Source organism: Pseudophryne corroboree, chromosome 5 (assembly GCF_028390025.1).
Source record: "Pseudophryne corroboree isolate aPseCor3 chromosome 5, aPseCor3.hap2, whole genome shotgun sequence".
Lineage (NCBI taxonomy): Eukaryota > Metazoa > Chordata > Amphibia > Anura > Myobatrachidae > Pseudophryne > Pseudophryne corroboree.
This window is the reverse complement of record NC_086448.1, coordinates 722,571,272-722,595,045: the sequence shown is the minus strand read 5'-3', so window position 1 is coordinate 722,595,045 and position 23,774 is coordinate 722,571,272. Positions and strand designations below refer to the sequence as shown.

The following is a 23,774-nucleotide window of genomic DNA, read 5'->3' as shown; positions in this document are numbered from 1 at the left end:
GAGCCAGCATACACATAGACACACACACACACTGACAGTACCAGTGGTTCCCCGTGTCCAGGCTCTCAGCTAACGCTGCCCGCGGTGCACTCCTGAAGAGGGAGGAGGTGGGGGGGAGCGGGGGAGTCACATGATGCCGGCTCTGCTGCTGAGATGGGCTCAGATGCGGGCGCTCTGCGCTCTGCTGATGACGGCGCAGCAGCAGCATCCAGGACCCGCCGCTACCCGCCGGCCGCCGGCGCTACCCGCAAACATGTCTTATTCGTTCCATAAGACGCACATACTTTTTCCCTCACATTTTTGGGGAGAAAAAGTGCGTCTTATGGTCCGAAAAATACGGTATATAAAAAAATTCAAGTTCAAGATGGAATCGTTCAGGGCGGTTATTGCAAGCCTGGACGAGGGGGATTACATGGTATCACTGGACATCAAGGATGCTTACCTGCATGTCCCCATTTACCATCCTCACCAGGAGTACCTCAGATTTGTGGTACAGGATTGTCATTACCAATTCCAGACGTTGCCGTTCGGTCTATCCACGGCTCCGAGGGTCTTTACCAAGGTAATGGCCGAAATGATGATACTCCTTCGAAAGAAGGGAGTTTTAATTATCCCGTACTTGGACGATCTCCTGATAAAGGCGAGGTCCAGAGAGCAGTTGTTGGTCAGGGTAGCACTATCTCGGGAGGTGCTACAACAGCACGGCTGGATTCTAAACATTCCAAAGTCACAGCTGGTCCCTACGACACGTCTACTGTTCCTGGGGATGGTTCTGGACACAGAAGAGAAAAAAGTGTTTCTCCCGGAGGAGAAGGTCAAGGAGCTGTCATCTCTAGTCAGAGGCCTCCTAAAACCAAAACAGGTGTCGGTGCATCACTGCACGCGAATCCTGGGAAAGATGGTAGCTTCCTACGAAGCGATTCCATTCGGCAGGTTTCATGCAAGAACCTTTCAGTGGGACCTGTTGGACAAGTGGTCCGGATCGCATCTTCAGATGCATCGGCTGATAACCCTGTCTCCAAGGACAAGGGTGTCTCTGCTGTGGTGGCTGCAGAGTGCTCATCTTCAAGAGGGCCGCAGATTCGGCATACAGGACTGGGTCCTGGTGACCACGGATGCCAGCCTTCGAGGCTGGGGGGCATTCACACAGGGAAGAAACTTCCAAGGACTATGGTCAAGTCAGGAGACTTCCCTGCACATAAATATTCTGGAACTAAGGGCCATTTACAATGCCCTAAGTCAGGCAAAACCCCTGCTTCAAAACCAGCCGGTACTGATCCAGTCAGACAACATCACGGCGGTCGCCCATGTAAACCGACAGGGCGGCACGAGAAGCAGGACGGCGATGGCAGAAGCCACAAGGATTCTCCGATGGGCGGAAAATCACGTGTTAGCGCTGTCAGCAGTGTTCATTCCGGGAGTGGACAACTGGGAAGCAGACTTCCTCAGCAGGCACGACCTCCACTCGGGAGAGTGGGGACTTCATCCAGAAGTCTTTCAAATGATTGTAAACCGTTGGGAAGCCACAGGTGGACATGATGGCGTCCCGCCTAAACAAAAAGCTAGAAAAGTATTGCCCCAGGTCAAGAGACCCGCAGGCGATAGCTGTGGACGCTCTAGTAACACTGTGGGTGTACCGGTCGGTTTATGTGTTCCCTCCTCTTCCTCTCATACCAAAGGTACTGAGGATAAGGAGAAGAGGAGTAAGAACTATACTCATTGTTCCGGATTGGCCAAGAAGAGCTTGGTACCCGGAACATCAAGAAATGATCTCAGAGGACCCATGGCCTCTACCGCTCAGACAAGACTTGCTGCAGCAGGGGCCCTGTCCGTTCCAAGACTTACCGCGGCTGCGTTTGACGGCATGGCGGTTGAACACCGGATCCTGAAGGAAAAGGGCATTCCGGAGGAAGTCATTCCTACGCTGATTAAAGCTAGGAAAGAAGTAACCGCAAACCATTATCACCGCATATGGCGAAAATATGTTGCGTGGTGTGAGGCCAGGAAGGCCCCAACGGAGGAATTTCAGCTGGGCCGCTTCCTGCACTTCCTACAGTCAGGGGTGACTATGGGCCTTAAATTGGGTTCCATTAAGGTCCAGATCTCGGCTCTATCGATTTTCTTCCAGAGAGAACTGGCTTCACTACCTGAAGTTCAGACTTTTGTTAAGGGAGTGCTGCATATTCAGCCCCCTTTTGTGGCACTTTGGGATCTCAACGTGGTGTTGGATTTCCTAAAGTCACATTGGTTTGAGCCACTGAAAACTGTGGATTTGAAATATCTCACGTGGAAAGTGGTCATGTTGTTGGCCTTAGCTTCGGCCAGGCGTGTATCAGAATTGGCGGCTTTGTCATGTAAAAGCCCTTATCTGATTTTCCATATGGATAGGGCAGAATTGAGGACTCGTCCCCAGTTTCTCCCCAAAGTGGTATCAGCTTTTCATCTGAACCAACCTATCGTGGTGCCTGCGGCTACGAAAGACTTGGAGGCTTCCAAGTTGTTGGACGTAGTCAGGGCCCTGAAAATCTATGTTTCCAGGACAGCTGGAGTCAGAAAGACTGACTCGCTCTTTATCCTGTATGCGCCCAACAAGTTGGGTGCACCTGCTTCAAAGCAGACTATTGCTCGCTGGATCTGTAGTACGATTCAGCTTGCACATTCTACGGCTGGACTGCCGCATCCTAAATCAGTGAAAGCCCATTCCACGAGGAAGGTGGGCTCTTCTTGGGCGGCTGCCCGAGGGGTCTCGGCTCTTCAACTTTGCCGAGCAGCTACTTGGTCGGGGTCAAACACGTTTGCTAAATTTTACAAGTTTGACACCCTGGCTGAGGAGGACCTAGAGTTTGCCCATTAGGTGCTGCAGAGTCATCCGCACTCTCCCGCCCGTTTGGGAGCTTTGGTATAATCCCCATGGTCCTTACGGAGTCCCAGCATCCACTTAGGACGTCAGAGAAAATAAGAATTTACTCACCGGTAATTCTATTTCTCGTAGTCCGTAGTGGATGCTGGGCGCCCATCCCAAGTGCGGATTGTCTGCAATACTTGTATATAGTTATTGCTTAACTAAAGGGTTATTATTGAGCCATCTGTTGAGAGCCTCAGTTGTTAGCATACTGTTAACTGGGTATTGTATCACGAGTTATACGGTGTGATTGGTGTGGCTGGTATGAGTCTTACCCGGGATTCAAAATCCTTCCTTATTGTGTCAGCTCTTCCAGGCACAGTATCCTAACTGAAGTCTGGAGGAGGGTCATAGTGGGAGGAGCCAGTGCACACCAGTAGTCTAAAGCTTTCTTTATAGTTGTGCCCAGTCTCCTGCGGAGCCGCTATTCCCCATGGTCCTTACGGAGTCCCAGCATCCACTACGGACTACGAGAAATAGAATTACCGGTGAGTAAATTCTTATTTTCTGCCACTTAAAAAAAAAAAAAAAAAATCATTTTAAAAATCCAATCTTTGTGAATCCTCTGATACAGGTTTAATCATAGGTTGTGTTTTCAAACTTGATAATAATTTGTATTTTGTTTTTCCTAGGTAAAAATGGCCGATCCGTGGCAAGAATGTCTGGATTTCGCTGTTCAGCTTGCAAGAAAAGCTGGCGCAGTACGTATCGTTGGGGAAGAATCTAGTGGCCCAGATTAATCAAGCCTTGGAAAGTGGTAAATTGCACGGTGATAAAGGGGTCTATTCATGAAGCAGTGAAAAGAGTGGAGAAGTGATCCTGTGGAGAAGTTGCCCATGGCAACCAATCAGCTGCTCTGTACAACTGTATAGTATGCAAATTATAAATGTTACTTCAATGTTGATTGGTTGCCATGAGCAACTTCTCCACTGACTCACTTCTCCACACTTTTCACTGCTTCATGAATGGACCCCAAAGTATCAACCAACCAGCTCTTAACTGCCATGTTACAGGCTGTGTTTGAAAAATGACAGTTAGGAGCTGGTTGGCTGGTACTTTATCACCGGGAAATTTATCACTCTCCAAGGCTTGATAAATCTGGGCCTATATGTTTAATAATTCAGCACTGGTGTCAGAAATTTTGCTATTACTTTCCATCCTCATGTATAAAGGATGAACTTTCCAAACCACAATGAGTTTCATTTTATATCCAGTAGATAATTGTTAGTTTATCCGTATGATTTATACCAGCTTAGTCCTTTTGGTATTCAATATTTTGGATACTGGCTAAATGGGTGACGTTGGTGAAAAGCAGAATAAAAGGTTCTTATGAAGCACTGGTGCAGAAATAGTTACACAACAATATCGGTGGAACATTATGAAAGAATTTCTTCATAGCATACAGCGCGGATTTCTCGCTAGCTGTCACCATAATAGCAGTCCCTGGGTTATAGTATTGATTGTACTTCTGCCAGTTTTGTACAGTTTATTTTTAGTTTCTGTAGACTTTATAGCTAGTCTTTCCATAATAGCCCTTTAATCCATGACACCTACAGTATGAATTTCACAGGTTCTGCGGCTGCCTAAAATCAAGCATGCATTTCACCTGGTTTTAATCAGCCACAGAACCTGTGTAAATCATAGTTGTCCAAAGGGCTATTATGGCATGCCTATTTAGAGCGCTCAGTGGGGCCCACTCAGTGTTGCTTGTAAGTCTGTTTTCAGGATGTGTCTTGCAATTTTTAGCAAAGGGCATGCTCGGTAGCCGAGCGGACACATCTACAGGCGATTCCCAGTCGTACACATCTTAGTGTCATAGCCGTTTGCGGACGTAACTTGGCTGCAGTGCGATGCTCACACATAAGCTATGTTTAGTGAAGGCATGTAAGCAGAAATCTCTTCCACCAAGAGGTGTGGTCACATAGATGCCTACAAAACGGCACGCAGACAAATATCCACATTTATTTTCATGCATGCAGGGTGAATGGAGATGCAGCAGACTGGCATGCAACTCTGCATTGGCACCACTCTTGCATACTGCTTTCTTTAACAGTCCTTCTTACTTTCTGTTACGTCCTAGAGGATGCTGGGGACTCCGTAAGGACCATGGGGTATAGGCGGGCTCTGCAGGAGATAGGGCACCTAAAAGAACTTTGACTATGGGTGTGCACTGGCTCCTCCCTCTATGCCCCTCCTCCAGACCTCAGTTAGATTCTGTGCCCAGAGGAGAAGGTACAAAGCAGTGAGCTCTCAAGAGTTTGCTGTTTTAAAGAATTTTGTTAGGTTTTTTATTTTCATGGAGTTTTGTTGGCAACAGGCTCCCTGCATCGTGGGACTGAGGAGAGAGAAGCAGAGCTGGCTTGTAAGGTTGGGCACTGCTTCTAGGCTACTGGACACCATTAGCTCCAGAGGGAGTCGGAACACAGGTCTCACCTGGGGTTCGTCCCGGAGCCGCGTCGCCGTCCTCCTCACAGATGCCGAAGATAGAAGCCGGGTGAGTATTGAGGAAAAGACTTCAGGCGGCAGAAGACATCAGATCTTCATGAGGTAAGCTGCCCGCCATTGCTCCCAGACACACACACACAAGAGGCACTGTAGGGTGCAGGGCGCAGGGGGGGGTGCCCTGGGCAGCAATAAACCTATATTTGGGCATAAATATGTTGGATTAGGCTGTGGGACAGTAAATCCACGGACCCCCGCCATTTTCTTACAATATCATGAGGGGACCGAAGCCCGCCGTCGGGTGGGCGGGGCTTGATCCTCGGCACTAACCAGCGCCATTTTCTCCACAGAGGCTGCATGAGAAAACGCTGGCTCCCTGTTCTTTCCCCTGCTGAGCTTCACAGGCTGGAAAAAAAGAGGAGGGGGGCACATTGGCGACGCAGTGAGTGGAGATTAACATTATAAATATATAAAAGCGCTATCTGGTCATATATTCCAGTGTTTGGGCGCTGGGTGTGTGCTGGCATTCTCTCTCTCTGTCTCCCCTAAGGGCCTGGTTGGGGTTTTGTCCCCTTATAGGTAACCCCCTGTGTGTGTGGGGTGTCGGTAAGTGTGTGTCGACATGTCTGAAGCGAAAGGCTTCTCCAAGGAGGAGGTGGAGCAAATGAGTGGTGTGTCCCCGTCGCTGGTGCCGACTCAGGATTGGATGAGCATGTGGCATAGGTTAAATGCAAGTGTGACATCTTTACATGAAAGGCTTGATAAGGCTGAATTAAGGGGAACATCAGGGGGTCATTCCTCGGATTGGACCGATTCACAGGGCCCGTCGGGGTCTCAAAAACGTCCCTTAACACAAGACACTACTACCGACACGGACTCTGATTCCAGTGTCGACTATGACGAAGTAAAATTGCATCCTAGGGTGACTAAAACCATTCAATGTATGATTGTGGCTACTAGGGATGTCTTGCATATTGAGGATGAACCCTCGGTCCCCGACACAAGGGGTACACATGTTTAAGGAAAAGAAACAGATTATTAATTTTCCCACATCTCATGAATTAAATGAATTCTTTATAAAAGCTTGGGAGACTCCGGAGAAGAGGCCGCAGATCTCCAAAAGAATTTATATGGCATACCCCTTCCCTAAACAGGACAGGGAGATTTGGGAATCACCTCCCACTGTGGACAAGGCACTGACGCGCTTGTCCAAGAAGGTGGCGCTACCGTCTCCTGACACAGCTGCCCTTAAGGACCCTGCAGATCGCAGGCAAGAAACTACCTTAAAGTGTATTTATTCTCATACGGGTGCTGTACTACGACAGACGATTGCGTCGGCATGGGTGTGTAGCGCAGTTGCAGCTTGGGCAGATGAGCTGACAGATAATTTTGAAAATATGAATAAGGATACTATATTCTTAAATCTAGGCCATATAAAAGACGCAGTCTTATTTATGAGGGATGCTCAAAGAGACATTGGATTGCTGGCTTCTAGGGCCAATGCCATGTCGATCTCAGCGAGACGATCCTTATGGACTCGCCATTGGACGGGTGATGCGGATTCCAAAAAGCATATGGAAGTACTACCCTATAAGGGTGATGTATTGTTTGGGGATGGGCTGACGGACCTGATTTCCACAGCTACAGCAGGTAAATCGAATTTTTTACCATATATTCCCCAACAGCAAAAGAAAATGCCACCCTATCAGATGCAGTCCTTTCGGTCGCACAAGTCCAGAAGAGGTTGGGGATCCTCCTTCCTTGCCAGAGGTAAGGGCAGAAGCAAAAGAGCACCTGCTTCGGCAGGCGCCCAGGAACAAAAGTCCTCCCCGGCTACTCCAAAACCCACAGCATGACGCCGGGACTCCCCTGAGGGAGTCCGCACCGGTGGGCGCACGTCTTCGACTTTTCAGCCAGGTCTGGGTCAGCTCAGACCTGAATCCCTGGGTGTTAGAAATAGTTTCCCAGGGTTACAAACTGGAATTCGAGGAGGTGCCCCCGCGCCGATTTTTCAAGTCGGCCCTACCAGTTTACACGTCGGAACGGGATGTAGTGTTAGCTGCAATTCAAACGCTGTGTATACAGCAAGTGATAATCAGGGTTCCCATGAACCAGCAGGGAAGAGGTTACTACTCAACCCTCTTTGTGGTCCCGAAACCGGACGGTTTGGTCAGACCTATCTTGAATCTGAAATCCCTAAACCTGTACATAAAAAGATTCAAATTCAAAATGGAATCACTAAGAGCGATAATAGCCAATATGGAGGAAGGGGAGTTTATGGTGTCTCTGGACATAAAGGATGCGTACCTTCATGTCCCCATATATCCCCCCCCCCCCCCTCCCCATCAAGAACTCCTGAGATTCGCTGTACAGGATTGTCATTACCAATTTCAGACGTTGCCGTTTGGACTTTCCACGGCCCTGAGGATTTTCACTAAGATAATGGCGGAAATGATGGTGGTCCTGCGCAAGCATGGAGTCACAATTATCCCATACTTGGACGATCTCCTGATAAAAGCGAGATCAAGGGAGAAATTGCTGAGCAGTGTGGCGCTCTCTCTGAAAGTGCTCCAGCAACACGGTTGGATTCTAAATCTACCGAAGTCACAGTTGATTCCGACAACTCGACTACCGTTCCTAGGTATGATACTGGATACGGAACAAATGAAGGTCTTCCTTCCAATGGAGAAAGCCCAGGACATCCAGAACATGGTCCGAGACCTGCTGAAACCGAAAAGGGTGTCTGTTCACCAGTGCACTCGAGTTCTGGGAAAGATGGTGGCGGCCTACGAGGCCATTCCATTCGGAAGGTTCCATGCAAGGACTTTTCAATGGGATCTTCTGGACAAGTGGTCCGGGTCCCATCTACACTTACATCGAAAAATTACTCTGTCCCCAGGGGCCAGGGTGTCTCTCCTGTGGTGGTTGCAAAGTGCTCACCTACTGGAGGGTCGCAGATTCGGAATTCAGGATTGGATCCTGGTTACCATGGACGCGAGCCTCCGAGGATGGGGAGCAGTCACACAAGGAAGAAATTTTCAGGGACTTTGGTCAGACCAGGAGTCATGTCTACACATCAATGTGTTGGAACTCGACAAGCGGAGAGTCTTCTTCGAAACCTACCGGTTCTGATTCAGTCAGACAATGTCACAGCAGTGGCTCATGTGAACCGCCAAGGCGGGACAAGAAGCAGAGTCGCGATGGCGGAAGCCACCAGGATTCTTCGCGGGGCGGAAAATCACGTGAGCGCTCTGTCGGCTGTCTTCATTCCGGGAGTGGACAACTGGGAAGCAGACTTCCTCAGCAGACACGATCTCCATCCAGGAGAGTGGGGACTTCATCAAGAAGTCTTTGCAGACATAACACGTCTTTGGGGAACTCCTCAAATAGACATGATGGCGTCACGCCTCAACAAAAAACTTCGGAGGTATTGTGCCAGGTCTCGGGGACCCTCAGGCAGTAGCAGTAGACGCTCTAACACCGTGGGTGTTCAAATCGGTCTACGTGTTTCCTCCTCTTCCTCTCATCACAAAAGTGTTGAGGATCATAAGACGAAGAAGAGTACAGACGATACTCGTTGTCCCAGACTGGCCTCGAAGGGCCTGGTACTCAGATCTACAAGAGATGCTCACAGGAGATCCCTGGCCTCTTCCGCTGAGGGAAGACCTGTTGCAACAGGGGCCCTGTGTATTTCAAGACTTACCGTGGTTACGTTTGACGGCATGGCGGTTGAACGCCGAATCCTAGCAAAAAAGGGAATTCCGGAAGAGGTCATCCCTATTTTAATAAAGGCCAGGAAGGAGGTGACTGTTAAGCATTATCACCGTATCTGGCGAAAGTATGTGTCTTGGTGTGAGACCAAGAATGCACCTACGGAAGATTTTCATCTGGGTCGTTTTCTCCACTTCCTACAAACAGGAGTGGATATGGGCCTGAAATTAGGCTCTGTTAAGGTGCAGATTTCGGCCCTCTCGATTTTCTTTCAGAAGGAATTGGCTTCTCTTCCAGAAGTCCAGACGTTTGTAAAGGGAGTGCTGCACATCCAGCCCCCTTTTGTGCCTCCAGTGGCACCATGGGACCTCAACGTGGTGTTGCAGTTCCTAAAATCACACTGGTTTGAACCGCTTAACAAGGTTGAGTTGAAATTTCTTACTTGGAAGGTGGTCATGTTGTTGGCCTTGGCATCGGCAAGGCGAGTGTCAGAATTGGCGGCTTTGTCACACAAAAGCCCCTACTTGATTTTTCATGTGGATCGAGCTGAATTGAGGACACGTCCGCAATTTTTGCCTAAGGTGGTTTCTTCATTCCATGTGAATCAACCTATTGTGGTGCCTGTGGCTACAAGTGACCTGGAGGATTCCAGATCCCCGGACGTAGTCAGAGCCTTAAAGATTTATGTAGCCAGGACGGCTAGAATTAGGAAAACAGAGGCCCTGTTTGTCCTGTATGTGGCCAATAAGATTGGCGCACCTGCTTCGAAGCAGACTATTGCTCGCTGGATCTGTAATACGATTCAGCAGGCTCACTCTACGGCTGGATTGCCGGTACCAAATTCGGTTAAGGCCCATTCCACTAGGAAGGTGGGCTCTTCTTGGGCGGCTGCCCGAGGCGTCTCGGCATTACAACTTTGCCGAGTGGCGACTTGGTCGGGGTCAAACACTTTTGCTAAATTCTACAAGTTTGATACCCTGGCTGATGAGGACCTAGCATTTGCTCAGTCGGTGCTGCAGAGTCATACGCACTCTCCCGCCCGATTGGATGCTTTGGTATAAACCCCATGGTCCTTACGGAGTCCCCAGCATCCTCTAGGACGTAAGAGAAAATAAGATTTTAAACCTACCGGTAAATCTATTTCTCCTAGTCCGTAGAGGATGCTGGGCGCCCGTCCCAGTGCGGAAACTCTGCAAGACTTGTATATAGTTGTTGATTACATAAGGGTTATGTTACAGTTGGAATCGGTCTTGGACCGTTGCTGTTTTTTGTTCATACGGTTAACTGGTTATGTATGATCCAGGTTACATGGTATGATTGGTGTGGGCTGGTATGAATCTTGCCCTTGGATTTCCAAATCCTGCCTTGTAGTGTCCATCTCCTCTGGGCACAGTTCTCTAACTGAGGTCTGGAGGAGGGGCATAGAGGGAGGAGCCAGTGCACACCCATAGTCAAAGTTCTTTTAGGTGCCCTATCTCCTGCGGAGCCCATCTATACCCCATGGTCCTTACGGAGTCCCCAGCATCCTCTACGGACTAGGAGAAATAGATTTACCGGTAGGTTTAAAATCTTATTTTTCCTTGCGCTTTGCTTTTCATCATTTTCACTTTTTTCCTAGTGTACGTGCCTGTGACTCTCGCCTCCCTGTTGTCACCCGCCCCACTAGAGTGCAGGTGTACCTGTAAACGGCACACAGTAGGGGTAGCTATTTTATGGACTGAACTATTATTTAGAATGTAGCTAATCAATTCTCTAGGAGCACTTACATGATGGATCATCCTGGCTGACTCACAATGAGTGCCTCGGAGACTCCCAAATTATGTCCACCCGCCGGGATACTGTTTACTTCTCTAGCAATGTGGGTGGGTCATGATGACTTTCGCATTTGCAAAAGATGTTAGCATGGTCTGCGGCTGCGCATGTGCAGATCCGCATCGGTGCCATCAGCCCAACACTGATCGGAGAAACGGCCAGGGGTAGCAGATTGAGTCGCCCGGACGGTGGAAGAAAGCGGGAAGAGATTACCCATTCCCTGCTTCTTCCATTTCTACAGGTAAGAAGGCACATAACGTCATCCAGAGATGGTGCTATGTTTCTCATAAAGATGAGATGTTTTGCTTCTCTCACCTATATAAATACCATTCATACACACCCCTTCCCCATTATATGCATTATATATAATGGGATCTGCAGGAATGTATAAGAAGAAATGAAAAGGATTTCTCCACACACGTCTCATGAACCGTAACTAAATACAGAGAAAACAGGAGTATGGCTTTCTCAAGCTAAAATGCTGGAGAAAAGACATACTTTTGTGTATTAAATAGACCTGTAAGTACATTAGGAGAAACTAGTCATCCTGCATTCCACTCATTCATACTCCGGATGCTGCCTATCTTCCTGCAGTCAAGTACACAGATTTCTCTGACCCCTCTAGGTGTAAATACCCCCACCCACCCCATGTCTTTCAAATGAAAATAGAAATAGCAAAACAATTGCTGATTAGGAGTTTTGGAAACGTTAAATAATATACTGTGTAAGAAGAATAAGTAATGCTCCCTAGTTTCTTGGTAAAATAGTGCAGCTCCACGTTTGGGGGAACCTCTGCTCTGTTCTCTTAAGATTTGCATTGCAAGTTACTTTCAAAAGAAAGTGCTTAAAAGGTGTTATTGGCTTTGCATTATATAACGGCAGCCAGTAGACCCCACAGCGGCTGCCTCTTATGCTGTATTTGTAGGATGGGTGTGTTTAGGTCAACACCAAATGGTTGGCATGCAGTTAGTCAACAGTGGGTAAGGTTGGCAGGTCGACACAACTTATTCCGGTCTTTTTGGTCAAATCTTAAATGGTTGATAATGTCACCACCATCAGTCGAAACGTTTACCCTCACAGGTTAATATTCTCAATCATAGTCCACGTGGATAGTGAATCAAGCAAATGTTGGGAAAACATGTAAAAAACAAAAAAACAAAATGTGTCAACCTTTTGTACCTGTTGACTATATGGTGTCGACCTAGACACCGTGGATCTTTCATCTCAATACCTTGTAGGATTAGGGGCCTGCTATGTTATCCCTGCCAATGTATTGTGTATAGTTTGCTGCTGAAGAGATCACACTCCTCCATTGCCCTGAGTGAGTCACAGATCTCACATGGATTGTTTGGTGGTGGTTGTTAAAGAGCTTAATAAAGTATTAGTAAATGCCATCCTAATCTTACCGCCCTGATGCTCGGCAGGTGGTGTGCGCTGCAATGAAGGAGGAAATTTCGGTGATGGAGAAGAGCTCTCCGGCAGACCTGGTGACGGTTACAGACCAGAAAGTAGAAGAAATTATAATCTCATCAGTCAGAGAGAAATACCCCTCTCACAGGCAAGTCTGTATGTAAATGTGTCGGGTGAATAAATATAGTTGTAGACTAAATACACACTGCGTAATATGCTATTTATATGATGTACAATCTGATTTTCAGCAAGCATAGTATATTTAGTATGTTTTTTTGGATGTTACACTGCAGAAGTAAGTTACCACTGAGTATTGCTCAGGGGTCACGGCGATATTTGTTTGTTTAGTGTTAAATTGTGACAATAAGGCTTTTTCTCTTACCTAGAGGATGCTGGGGTCCATATTAGTGCCATGGGGTATAGACTGGTCCACCAGGAGCCATTGGCACTTTAAGAGTTTAATAGTGTGGGCTGGCTCCTCCCTCTATGCCCCTCCTACCAGACTCGGTTTAGAAAATGTGCTTGGAGGAGCCGGTCACAGCTAGGGGAGATCTACAGAGTTCTCTTAGAAAAACTTTTTCTTTCTTCTTTCAGAGTTTGTTATTTTACAGGGAGGCTGCTGGCGACAGTCTCCCTGCAGCGAAGGACTGAGGGGGGGGAGCAGTGTCCGCCCTGCGGGGTCTTGAGCCACTGCCCCTGCCCTGCGGGGTCTTGAGCCACTGCCCCCGCTGACTGGACATTGAGCTCCAGAGGGGTCCGATCGCGCCCCGCCACAGGGGGAACGCTCGACCCGGCAGCCAGCCGCCACCCCCTCAGGGAGCTGAAGTGTGGCGAGTGAGTCACTGCCCCCCCCTTGCAAGCGGGGGGACAGTGTGAAGAGGGCGGCTAGAGGGTAGGAGCACGGTCTTAACCACGCTCCTGGAAGGCTCAGCGGTACTACGGTGCGGCGCTGGGAGGGGTGCCCTGGGCCAGCTCCGGACCCTACACTGACCACTACAAGCCTGTCGGGGTCTGTGGATCCAGGCCAGCACAAATCCTCTGGCCAGTATAATCTTTCAAAGAGCGGGAAGACAGCGCCATTGAGGGGGCGGAGCGTCTCCTCCGAGCCGACCCTGCAGCGTTCAGCGCCATTTTTCCTGCCTGCACTCACTACTAAGTGGATCCAGGTCCCTTCAGAGCAATCTCCAGCTATCTGTACGGTACCAGGGGGTTGTAGAAGGAGGGGGAGGCTGTGTCACCTATTAAGGGACACAGCGTTGGTTAGGGACTCCCTATACCTCTAATAGCACTGTGTGTGGGTTTGCTCCAATCTCTGTGTCTCTCTGCCATTCTTGGGGGGGAACTCTGTCTACATAATACCCTGTGTGTTTGCGGGGTGTTTGGTGGGTGTGTGAAAACATGTCTAGGGACTATTTCTCACATTTCTGATAGAGTTGCTAGGACTGAGCATGCCACTCAGGTCCTCCAGTCCTCTATGGTTGTATGGTCTGATACTGCCTCCTCGGGGTCCCCTGCGATACATTCTCACAAACGTGCACTTGCAATTATGCAGGATGACACGGAAACCGACTCTGATGCTGCAGACGGTGACGGGGATGTGTTGAGGGGGTCAGCATCACTTGCCAAGGGGGTGCAGTTGATGATTGAGGCTATTAGGGATGTTTTACACATTTCGGACACGGCTCCGGAACAAGTGGCGGAGGCCTTCTTTACAGATAAGAAGAAGGCCCCCCCCCCTCACCTTCCCGGCATCCAAAGAATTAAATGCTATCTTTGAAAAGGCATGGGAAACTCCGGAAAAGAAATTCCATATTCCCAAGAGTGTCTTGGTGGCTTTTCTCTTCCCAGAGGAAGATAGGAAGAGATGGGAGTCCCCACCGATAGTCGACGCCTCTGTCTCCAGGCTGTCCAAACAGGTGGTGTTACCGGTCCCGGGATCTACCGCGTTAAAGGACACGGCAGATCGCAACGTGGATGCTATGGTGAAATCCATTTACACGGCTTCAGGGGCTATATTGCGGCCTACTATAGCCTGTGCTTGGATTGCTAAAGCTATTGCCAGGTGGTCAATCACTCTGCAGGAGGAATCGACTACGCTGGATAAAGGTGACGTTGATTTATTTTTACGTAATATTCAGGATTCTGCAGGGTTCCTGGTGGATTCCATGAAGGACCTGGGTTCCATGGCTGCGGGGATCTCCTCCATGTCCGTCTCGACTCGCAGGGGTCTCTGGCTGCGTAACTGGTCTGTGGACGCGGAATCCAGAAAGTGTATGGAGGACCTACCATACAAAGGTCAGGCTCTCTTTGGGGAGACGCGGGATGCGTGGATTGCCACAGCTACCGCGGATATGTCTCCTTTTCTCCCCTCAGCTGCACCGGCTACGAAGAAGCCTTTTTCATCAACCACATCACAGTCCTTTCGGCCCGCGAGGCCTAGAAAGAATAAGCCTTCGCACACCTTCTACAGAGGTGGTCGTGCCAAAGCAAAGAAACCTGCTCCCGCAGGTTCCCAGACCCAGAAGCCCGCTTCTGATTCCCCTAAGTCCTCCGCATGACGGTGGACAGCTAGGCCTGGAGGAGGGTCAGGTGGGGGCAAGACTCCGGCAGTTCAGCCATGTCTGGGTGTCGTCGGGTCTGGACCCCTGGGTCCTGGATATAGTGTCCAGAGGGTACAGACTGGAGTTTCAAAATCCCCTGACTCACCGTTTCTTCAAGTCAGGCTTGCCAGCCCTGCTGGCAGACAGGACAATTCTGGAGGCCATCAGAAAATTGGTGGTGTCGGAGGTCATTGTTCCGGTCCCACTTCAGCAGTGGAACAAGGGTTATTATTCAAACCTTTTTGTGGTACCAAAACCGGATGGTTCGGTACGGCCTATTCTAAACTTAGTCTTTGAACCCTTATCTCAGGGAGTTCAAATTCAAGATGGAATCTCTGAGAGCTGTCATCTCAGGACTAACGGAGGGGGAGTTCCTGGTGTCTCTGGACATCAAGGATGCTTACCTCCACATTCCCATTTTGGCGCCGCATCAGGCATATCTCAGGTTTGCGCTGATGGACGATCACTATCGGTTCCAGGCGCTGCCGTTTAGCCTCTCCGCAGCACCGAGGATCTTCACCAAGGTGATGGCGGAGATGATGGTTCTCCGCCGCAAACAGGACAAGGCGTCGTCTGGGGAAAGGTTGTTGCGGTCCATCGCGCTCACGACACAGCTGCTCAGGAAGCACGGTTGGATCCTGAACCTTCCAAAGTCTCATCTGGAGCCGTCATCTTTCCTGGGAATGATCCTCGACACGGAAGTACAGAGGGTATTTCTCCCGGTAGAGAAAGCATTGGTGATTCAAACAATGGTCCGGGATGTCCTAAAGCCTACCCGGGTATCAATTCATCAGTGCATACGCCTTCTGGGGAAGATGGTTGCCGCCTACGAGGCTCTGCAGTACGGCAGGTTTCATGCTCGACCTTTTCAGCTGGACCTCTTGGACCAGTGGTCGGGCTCTCGCCTACACATGCACAAGAGGATACGCCTGTCTCCGAAAGCCAGGATTTCACTCCTCTGGCAAGGTTCGGAATTCAAGACTGGATCCTTTTAACCACAGATGCAAGTCTAAGAGGTTGGGGAGCAGTCGCTCTGGGGGAAACCTTTCAGGGACGATGGTCGGATCAAGAATCACTTCTCCCAATAAACATCCTGGAACTCAGGGCCGTGTACAACGCCCTTCTGCAAGCAGCACATCTTCTACAGGATCGGGTTGTTCAGGTGCAGTCGGACAATGTGACCACAGTGGCCTACATAAACCGACAAGGCGGAACGAAGAGCAGGGCTGCCATGTCAGAGGTGTCAAAAATCCTCATCTGGGCAGAAAGGCATGCGGTGACCATGTCGGCAATCTTCATTCCGGGCGTAGACAACTGGGAAGCAGACTTCCTCAGCAGACACGATCTCCATCCAGGGGAGTGGGGCCTCCATCCGGAGGTGTTCGAGGAGGTTGGTGGGGGGTTCCTCACATAGACATGATGGCCTCCCGCCTCAACAAGAAGCTACGGAGGTACTGTTCCAGGTCAAGAGACAAAAAGGCAGTGGCGGTGGACGCACTGGTAACACCGTGGGTGTTCAAGTCAGTGTATGTGTTCCCTCCACTTCCTCTGATTCCAAAGGTTCTTCAGCTCGTGAGAAAAACAAAGGTTCTGGCAATCCTCATTGCTCCGGACTGGCCAAGGAGGGCTTGGTACGCGGATCTGCTGGATCTTCTGCTGGAAGATCCACGGCCTTTGCCTCTTCGGGAGGATCTGCTCCCGCAGGGGCCGTTCGCTTATCAAGACTTACCGCAGCTACGTTTGACGGCATGGCGGTTGAACGCCAGATCTTAGCTCGGAAAGGTATCCCGAGTGAGGTCATTCCTAGCCTGATACAGGCCAGGAAGGGGGTAACGTCTAAACATTACCATTGCATTTGGAAGAAATATGTTTCTTGGTGTGAGGCCAAGAAGTTTCCGGCGGTGGAGTTTCAACTTGGACGTTTTCTCCTTTTCCTGCAAGCAGGGGTGGATATGGGACTGATCAAGGTCCAGATCTCTGCTTTGTCCATCTTCTTTCAAAAACAATTGGCTGTTCTTCCTGAGGTTCAGACCTTTTTGAAAGGGGTTCTGCACATCCAGCCTCCCTTTGTGGCGCCTACGGCACCATGGGATCTTGATGTGGTGTTGCAGTTCCTGCAGTCTGCTTGGTTTGAGCCTCTACAGGAGTCCAATCTCAAGTTTCTCACGTGGAAGGCGGTCACCTTGTTGGCCTTGGCTTCTGCACGACACGTGTCGGAATTGGGGGCTTTATCTTGTAAAAGCCCCTATCTGATCTTCCATGAGGACAGGGCGGAACTTAGGACTCGTCCACAGTTCCTGCCTAAGGTTGTGTCGGCTTTCCATATCAACCAACCTATTGTGGTGCCAGTGGCTACTGACTCAATTACTTCAAAGGCCTTGGATGTAGTGAGGACTTTGAAGATTTACGTGAAGAGGATGGCTCGTCATAGGAAAAGTGACTCTGTTTGTCCTCTATGATCCCAAGAAAATTGGATGTCCTGCCTCTAAGCCGTCGATTTCGCGCTGGATCAGCTTCACTATCCAGCATGCCTATTCCACGGCAGGATTGCCGTGTCCGAAATCTGTAAAGGCCTACTCTACTCGTAAAGTGGGCTTTTCCTGGGCGGCTGCCCGGGGTGTCTCGGCGGTACAACTCTGCCGAGCAGCTACTTGGTCTGGGTCAAACACGTTTGCCAAGTTTTACAAGTTCGATACTTTGGCATCTGATGACCTCAAGTTTGGTCAAGAAGCGTTGCAGGAGCCTCTGCGCTCTCCCTCCCCGTACTGGGAGCTTTGGTACATCCCCATGGTACTAATATGGACCCCAGCATCCTCTAGGACGTAAGAGAAAATAGGATTTTGGTTACCTACCGGTAAATCCTTTTCTCGTAGTCCGTAGAGGATGCTGGGTGCCCGCCCAGCGCTGCGTTTTCCTGCTTTTGGTTTTATAGTTCAGTTCTACCTGGTTCCTAGGTAAGTTCTGCGTTGTTCACGGTTTTCAGCTGTTGCTGAGTTTTTCCGGCATGTTGGCCGGATGTGCATGTTGTGTGAGCTGGTATAAATCTTGCCACTATCTGTGTAATTCCTTCTCTCAAAGTTTGTCGTCTCCTCGGGCACAGTTTCTAGACTGAGTCTGGTAGGAGGGGCATAGAGGGAGGAGCTAGCCCACACTATTAAACTCTTAAAGTGCCAATGGCTCCTGGTGGACACGTCTATACCCCATGGTACTAATGTGGACCCCAGCATCCTCTACGGACTACAAGAAAAGGATTTACCGGTAGATAACCAAAATACTATTTTTAAACATTTTTAAATCGCAGCAACTTTTCAGAAGAATTTATAGGCTGCTCTCAGGCTCAGTCAGCGCTTGAAGGAAATGTGTACTAATGCCCTTATTTATAAATGAGTGATACATTTCACTGGTGAGTGATAAATTGCACCAGCCAATCCGCTCCTAACTGTCATTTTTCAAACCCAGCCTGTGACATGGAAGTTAGGAGCTGATTGACTGGTGCAATTTATCACTCACAGTGAAATTTATCACTCATTGATAAATAAGGGCATACTGTAAGTGTGAGCTTCCCATAGAGATCAGTGGTTACATATATTGGGGGGGGAAGTCAAATGTTTGAAAAGTCGGTTGGGTGTCTCATTTTTCCTGTCTATTAGATAGGAAAAAACAGACACCCAACTGACTTTTCAAACAATTGACTACCCCCCACTATATCCATTCATGATGCTTTGTCTTTGGGAACATATTAACATTACAAATGGGTAATATGTTCTATTCCCTGTTTCAGCTTCATCGGGGAAGAATCTGTGGCAGCGGGTCAGGCATGTACTCTGACCGATAACCCAACCTGGATCATTGACCCCATCGATGGCACCACTAACTTTGTGCACAGGTAGGTTCTTTGTGAATCCGGCTGTAAATTAAAGGAAAGAGAATGAAATCACATGACTAACAGTCCTTCTCCAACATATTTGTTGGGCTGCAAAATCTATTCTTCATGGAACACTACGTACCTTTCAGTATCAGAGACCCGTAGGCTTAGAGTCCCCAAAACAGAGCCTGTGATAGTGAAAGCTTCAGTACAACGTTTGTGTTTAGGTAGGAAAAGGTGTCTTGTGTAAAACACGGGAAAGGAGTTCTGAAGCCAGTAATTGTGAGAGGCAGGACAAGCTATCACTATCTTCTCAGAGGCAGGACAAGCTATCACTATCTTCTCAGGGGCAGGACGGGCGCTCAGTGTCTTCTTGGGGGCAGGACGGACGCTCAGTGTCTTCTCGGGGGCAGGACGGGCGCTCAGTGTCTTCTCGGGGGCAGGACGGACGCTCAGTGTCTTCTTGGGGGCAGGATGGGCACTCAGTGTCTTCTTGGGGGCAGGACGGGCGCTCAGTGTCTTCTCGGGGGCAGGACGGACGCTCAGTGTCTTCTCGGGGCAGGATGGGCACTCAGTGTCTTCTCGGGGGCAGGACGGGTGCTAGGGTCTTCATTTAAGGCAGTCTAGGGCCTGGCCTCCAGATTCTGGTTAAAAGGGTTCACTTGGTGGTGTTCATGGCTTCAAAACATGGGAAACCAGCCTATGCTGGTCTTGCCTGTGATGCTGCTGTCAGTAACACATATTACTGTCTATCATAAAGCTTGCTGCAGACAGACTTTTTACTTTCATGTTCTGGTGAGGAACCACTATGTTTGCTGACACTGCAAACTATGAAGTGCTGTCCTTGGGACTGCACTCTGCTCCTTTCTTCTAACCGGTCACAATACCAGCACCTACATCCTGCCCCAATCACAATCCTGACAGTTGTGGTCGCTCGCTCCCCACCCCCCTGCCGCCGGGTATCTGATTGCCTGGATCGCCCTCAGGTGTTCTGACGGTCTGATATTCTCATTTATATAATTGGCATCGTGCAGGCAGACGATTGTGCATACTTTTACAAAACCAAGACATATTTCTCTATCGTCCTAGTGGATGCTGGGGTTCCTGAAAGGACCATGGGGAATAGCGGCTCCGCAGGAGACAGGGCACAAAAAGTAAAGCTTTAGGATCAGGTGGTGTGCACTGGCTCCTCCCCCTATGACCCTCCTCCAAGCCTCAGTTAGATTTTTGTGCCCGGCCGAGAAGGGTGCAATCTAGGTGGCTCTCCTAAAGAGCTGCTTAGAAAAGTTTAGCTTAGGTTTTTTATTTTACAGTGAGTCCTGCTGGCAACAGGATCACTGCAACGAGGGACTTAGGGGAGAAGAAGTGAACTCACCTGCGTGCAGGATGGATTGGCTTCTTGGCTACTGGACATTAGCTCCAGAGGGACGATCACAGGTACAGCCTGGATGGTCACCGGAGCCTCGCCGCCGGCCCCCTTGCAGATGCTGAAACGAGAAGAGGTCCAGAATCGGCGGCAGAAGACTCCTCAGTCTTCTTAAGGTAGCGCACAGCACTGCAGCTGTGCGCCATTTTCCTCTCAGCACACTTCACACGGCAGTCACTGAGGGTGCAGGGCGCTGGGAGGGGGGCGCCCTGGGAGGCAAATGAAAACCTTTTTTGGCTAAAAATACCTCACATATAGCCTCCGGGGGCTATATGGAGATATTTAACCCCTGCCAGAATCCGTTAAGAGCGGGAGACGAGGCCGCCGAAAAAGGGGCGGGGCCTATCTCCTCAGCACACAGCGCCATTTTCCCTCACAGAAAGGCTGGAGGGAAGGCTCCCAGGCTCTCCCCTGCACTGCACTACAGAAACAGGGTTAAAACAGAGAGGGGGGGCACTAATTTGGCGTTAGAAATATATAAAAAAGATGCTATAAGGGAAAACACTTATATAAGGTTGTCCCTATATAATTATAGCGTTTTTGGTGTGTGCTGGCAAACTCTCCCTCTGTCTCTCCAAAGGGCTAGTAGGTCCTGTCCTCTATCAGAGCATTCCCTGTGTGTGTGCTGTGTGTCGGTACGTGTGTGTCGACATGTATGAGGACGATGTTGGTGAGGAGGCGGAGCAATTGCCTATAATGGTGATGTCACTCTCTAGGGAGTCGACACCGGAATGGATGGCTTATTTAGGGAATTACGTGATAATGTCAACACGCGCCAAGGTCGGTTGACGACATGAGACGGCCGACAAACAATTAGTACCGGTCCAGACGTCTCAAAAACACCGTCAGGGGTTTTAAAACGCCCGTTTACTTTAGTCGGTCGACACAGACACAGACAGGGACACTGAATCCAGTGTCGACGGTGAATAAACAAACGTATTCCTTATTAGGGCCACACGTTAAGGGCAATGAAGGAGGTGTTACATATTTCTGATACTACAAGTACCACAAAAGAGGGTATTATGTGGGATGTGAAAAAAACTACCGTAGTTTTTCCTGAATCAGATAAATTAAATGAAGTGTGTGATGATGCGTGGGTTCCCCCCGATAGAAAATATGGGCGGTATACCCTTTCCCGCCAGAAGTTAGGGCGCGTTGGGAAACACCCCTTAGGGTGGATAAGGCGCTCACACGCTTATCAGAACAAGTGGCGGTACCGTCTATAGATAGGGCCGTCCTCAAGGAGCCAGCTGACAGGAGGCTGGAAAAATATCATAAAAAGTATATACACACATACTGGTGTTATACTGCGACCAGCGATCGCCTCAGCCTGGATGTGCAGAGCTGGGGTGGCTTGGTCGGATTCCCTGACTAAAAATATTGATACCCTTGACAGGGACAGTATTTTATTGACTATAGAGCATTTAAAGGATGTATTTCTATATATGCGAGATGCACAGAGGGATATTTGCACTCTGGCATCAAGAGTAAGTGCGATGTCCATATCTGCCAGAAGATGTTTATGGACACGACAGTGGTCAGGTGATGCAGATTCCAAACGGCACAAAGGTGTATTGCCGTATAAAGGAAGAGGAGTTATTTGGGGTCGGTCCATCGGACCTGGTGGCCACGGCAACTGCTGGAAAATCCACCGTTTTTACCCTAAGTCACATCTCTGCAGAAAAAGACACCGTCTTTTCAGTTTCAGTCCTTTCGTCCCTATAAGAGTCATATCTGCCCAGGGATAGAGGAAAGGGAAGAAGACTGCAGCAGGCAGCCCATTCCCAGGAACAGAAGCGTTCCACCGCTTCTGACAAGCTCTCAGCATGACGCTGAGACCGTACAGGACCCCTGGATCCTACAAGTAGTATCCCAGGGGTACAGTTTGGAATGTCGAGACGTTTCCCCTGCGCAGGCTCCTGAAGTCTGCTTTACCAAGGTCTCCCTCCGACAAGGAGGCAGTATGGGAAAAAATTCACGAGCTGTATTCCCAGCAGGTGATAATTAAATTACCCCTCCTACAACAAGAAAAGGGGGTATTATTCCACACTATATTGTGGTACTGAAGCCAGAAGGCTAGGTGAGACCTATTCTAAATCTAAAAAAATTTGAACACTTACAAAGGTTCAAATCAAGATGGAGTCACTCAGAGCAGTGATAACGAACCGGGAAGAAGGGGACTATCTGGTGTCCCGAGACATCAGGGATGCTTACCTCCATGTCCCAAATTTGCCCTTATCACTAAGGGTACCTCAGGTTCGTGGTACAGAACTGTCACTATCAGTTTCAGACGCTGCCGTTTGGATTGTCTACGGCACCCCGGGTCTTTACCAAGGTAATGGCCGAAATGATGGTTCTTCTTCGAAGAAAAGGCGTCTTAATTATCCCTTACTTGGACGATCTCCTGATAAGGGCAAAGTCCAGGGAACAGTTGGAGGTCGGAGTAGCACTATCTCGGATACTGTTACAACAGCAGGGGTGGATTCTAAATATTCCAAAATCGCAGCTGATCCCGACAACAAGTCTCCTGTGCTTAGGGATGATTCTGGACACAGTCCAGAAAAAGGTGTTTCTCCCGGAAGAGAAAGCCAGGGAGTTATCCGAGCTAGTCAGGAACCTCCTAAAATCAGTGCATCATTGCACAAGGGCCATGGTAAAAAAAATGGTGACTTCCTTCGAAGCAATTCCAGTCGGCAGATTTCATGCAAGAACTTTTCAGTGGGATCTGCTGGACAAATGGTCCGGATCGCATCTTCAGATGCATCAGCGGATAACCCTATATCCAAGGACAAGGGTGTCTCTCCTGTGGTGGTTACAGAGTGCTCATCTTCTAGAGGGCCGCAGATTCGGCATTCAGTTTTGGATGTTGGTGACCACGGAGGCCAGCCCGAGAGGCTGGGGAGCAGTCACACAAGGAAAAAATTTCCAGGGAGTGTGATCAAGTCTGGAGATTTTTCTCCACATAAATATAGCTAAGGGTAAATTTATAATGCTCTAAGCTTAGCAAGACCTCTGCTTCAAGGTCAGCCGGTATTGATCCAGTGGGATAAAACATCACGGCAGTCGCCCACGTAAATAGACAGGGCGGCACAAGAAGCAGGAGGGCAGTGGCAAAAACTGCAAGGACTTTTCGCTGGGCGGAAAATCATGTGATAGCACTGTCAGCAGTGTTTCATTCCGGGAATGGAAACTGGGAAGCAGACTTCCTCAGTAGGCACGACCTCCACCCGGCAGAGTGGGAACTTCATGGGGAAGTTTTCCACATAATTGTAAACCGTTGGGAATTACCAAAGGTGGACATGATGGCGTCCCGTCTGAACAAAAAACGGGACAGGTATTGCGCCAGGTTAAGAGACCCTCAGGCAATAGCTGTGGACGTTCTGGTAACACCGTGGGTGTACCAGTCGGTGTATGTGTTCCATCCTCTGCTTTTCATACCTAAGGTACTGAGAATTATAAGACGTAGAGGAGTAAGAACTATACTCATGGCTCCGGATTGGCCAAGAAGGACTTGGTACCCGGAACTTCAAGAGATGCTCACAGAGGACTTATGGCCTCTGCCGCTAAGAAGGGACTTGTTTCAGCAAGTACCATGTCTGTTCCAAG

The 23,774-nt window shown here is 49.2% G+C and overlaps 1 protein-coding gene across 1 annotated transcript in view; it reads left to right on the top strand.

Annotated features, from left to right (window-relative positions):
* IMPA1 (inositol monophosphatase 1) overlaps positions 1-23,774 on the top strand; it is a 51,000-nt gene that overhangs the window by 5,693 nt on the left and 21,533 nt on the right. The window contains exons 2-4 of the mRNA XM_063923999.1: positions 3,535-3,603; positions 12,292-12,425; positions 18,659-18,763. Of these exons, the coding sequence (XP_063780069.1) occupies positions 3,541-3,603; positions 12,292-12,425; positions 18,659-18,763 (302 nt within the window). The 5' untranslated portion in view covers positions 3,535-3,540. The remainder of the gene's footprint in view (positions 1-3,534; positions 3,604-12,291; positions 12,426-18,658; positions 18,764-23,774) is intronic.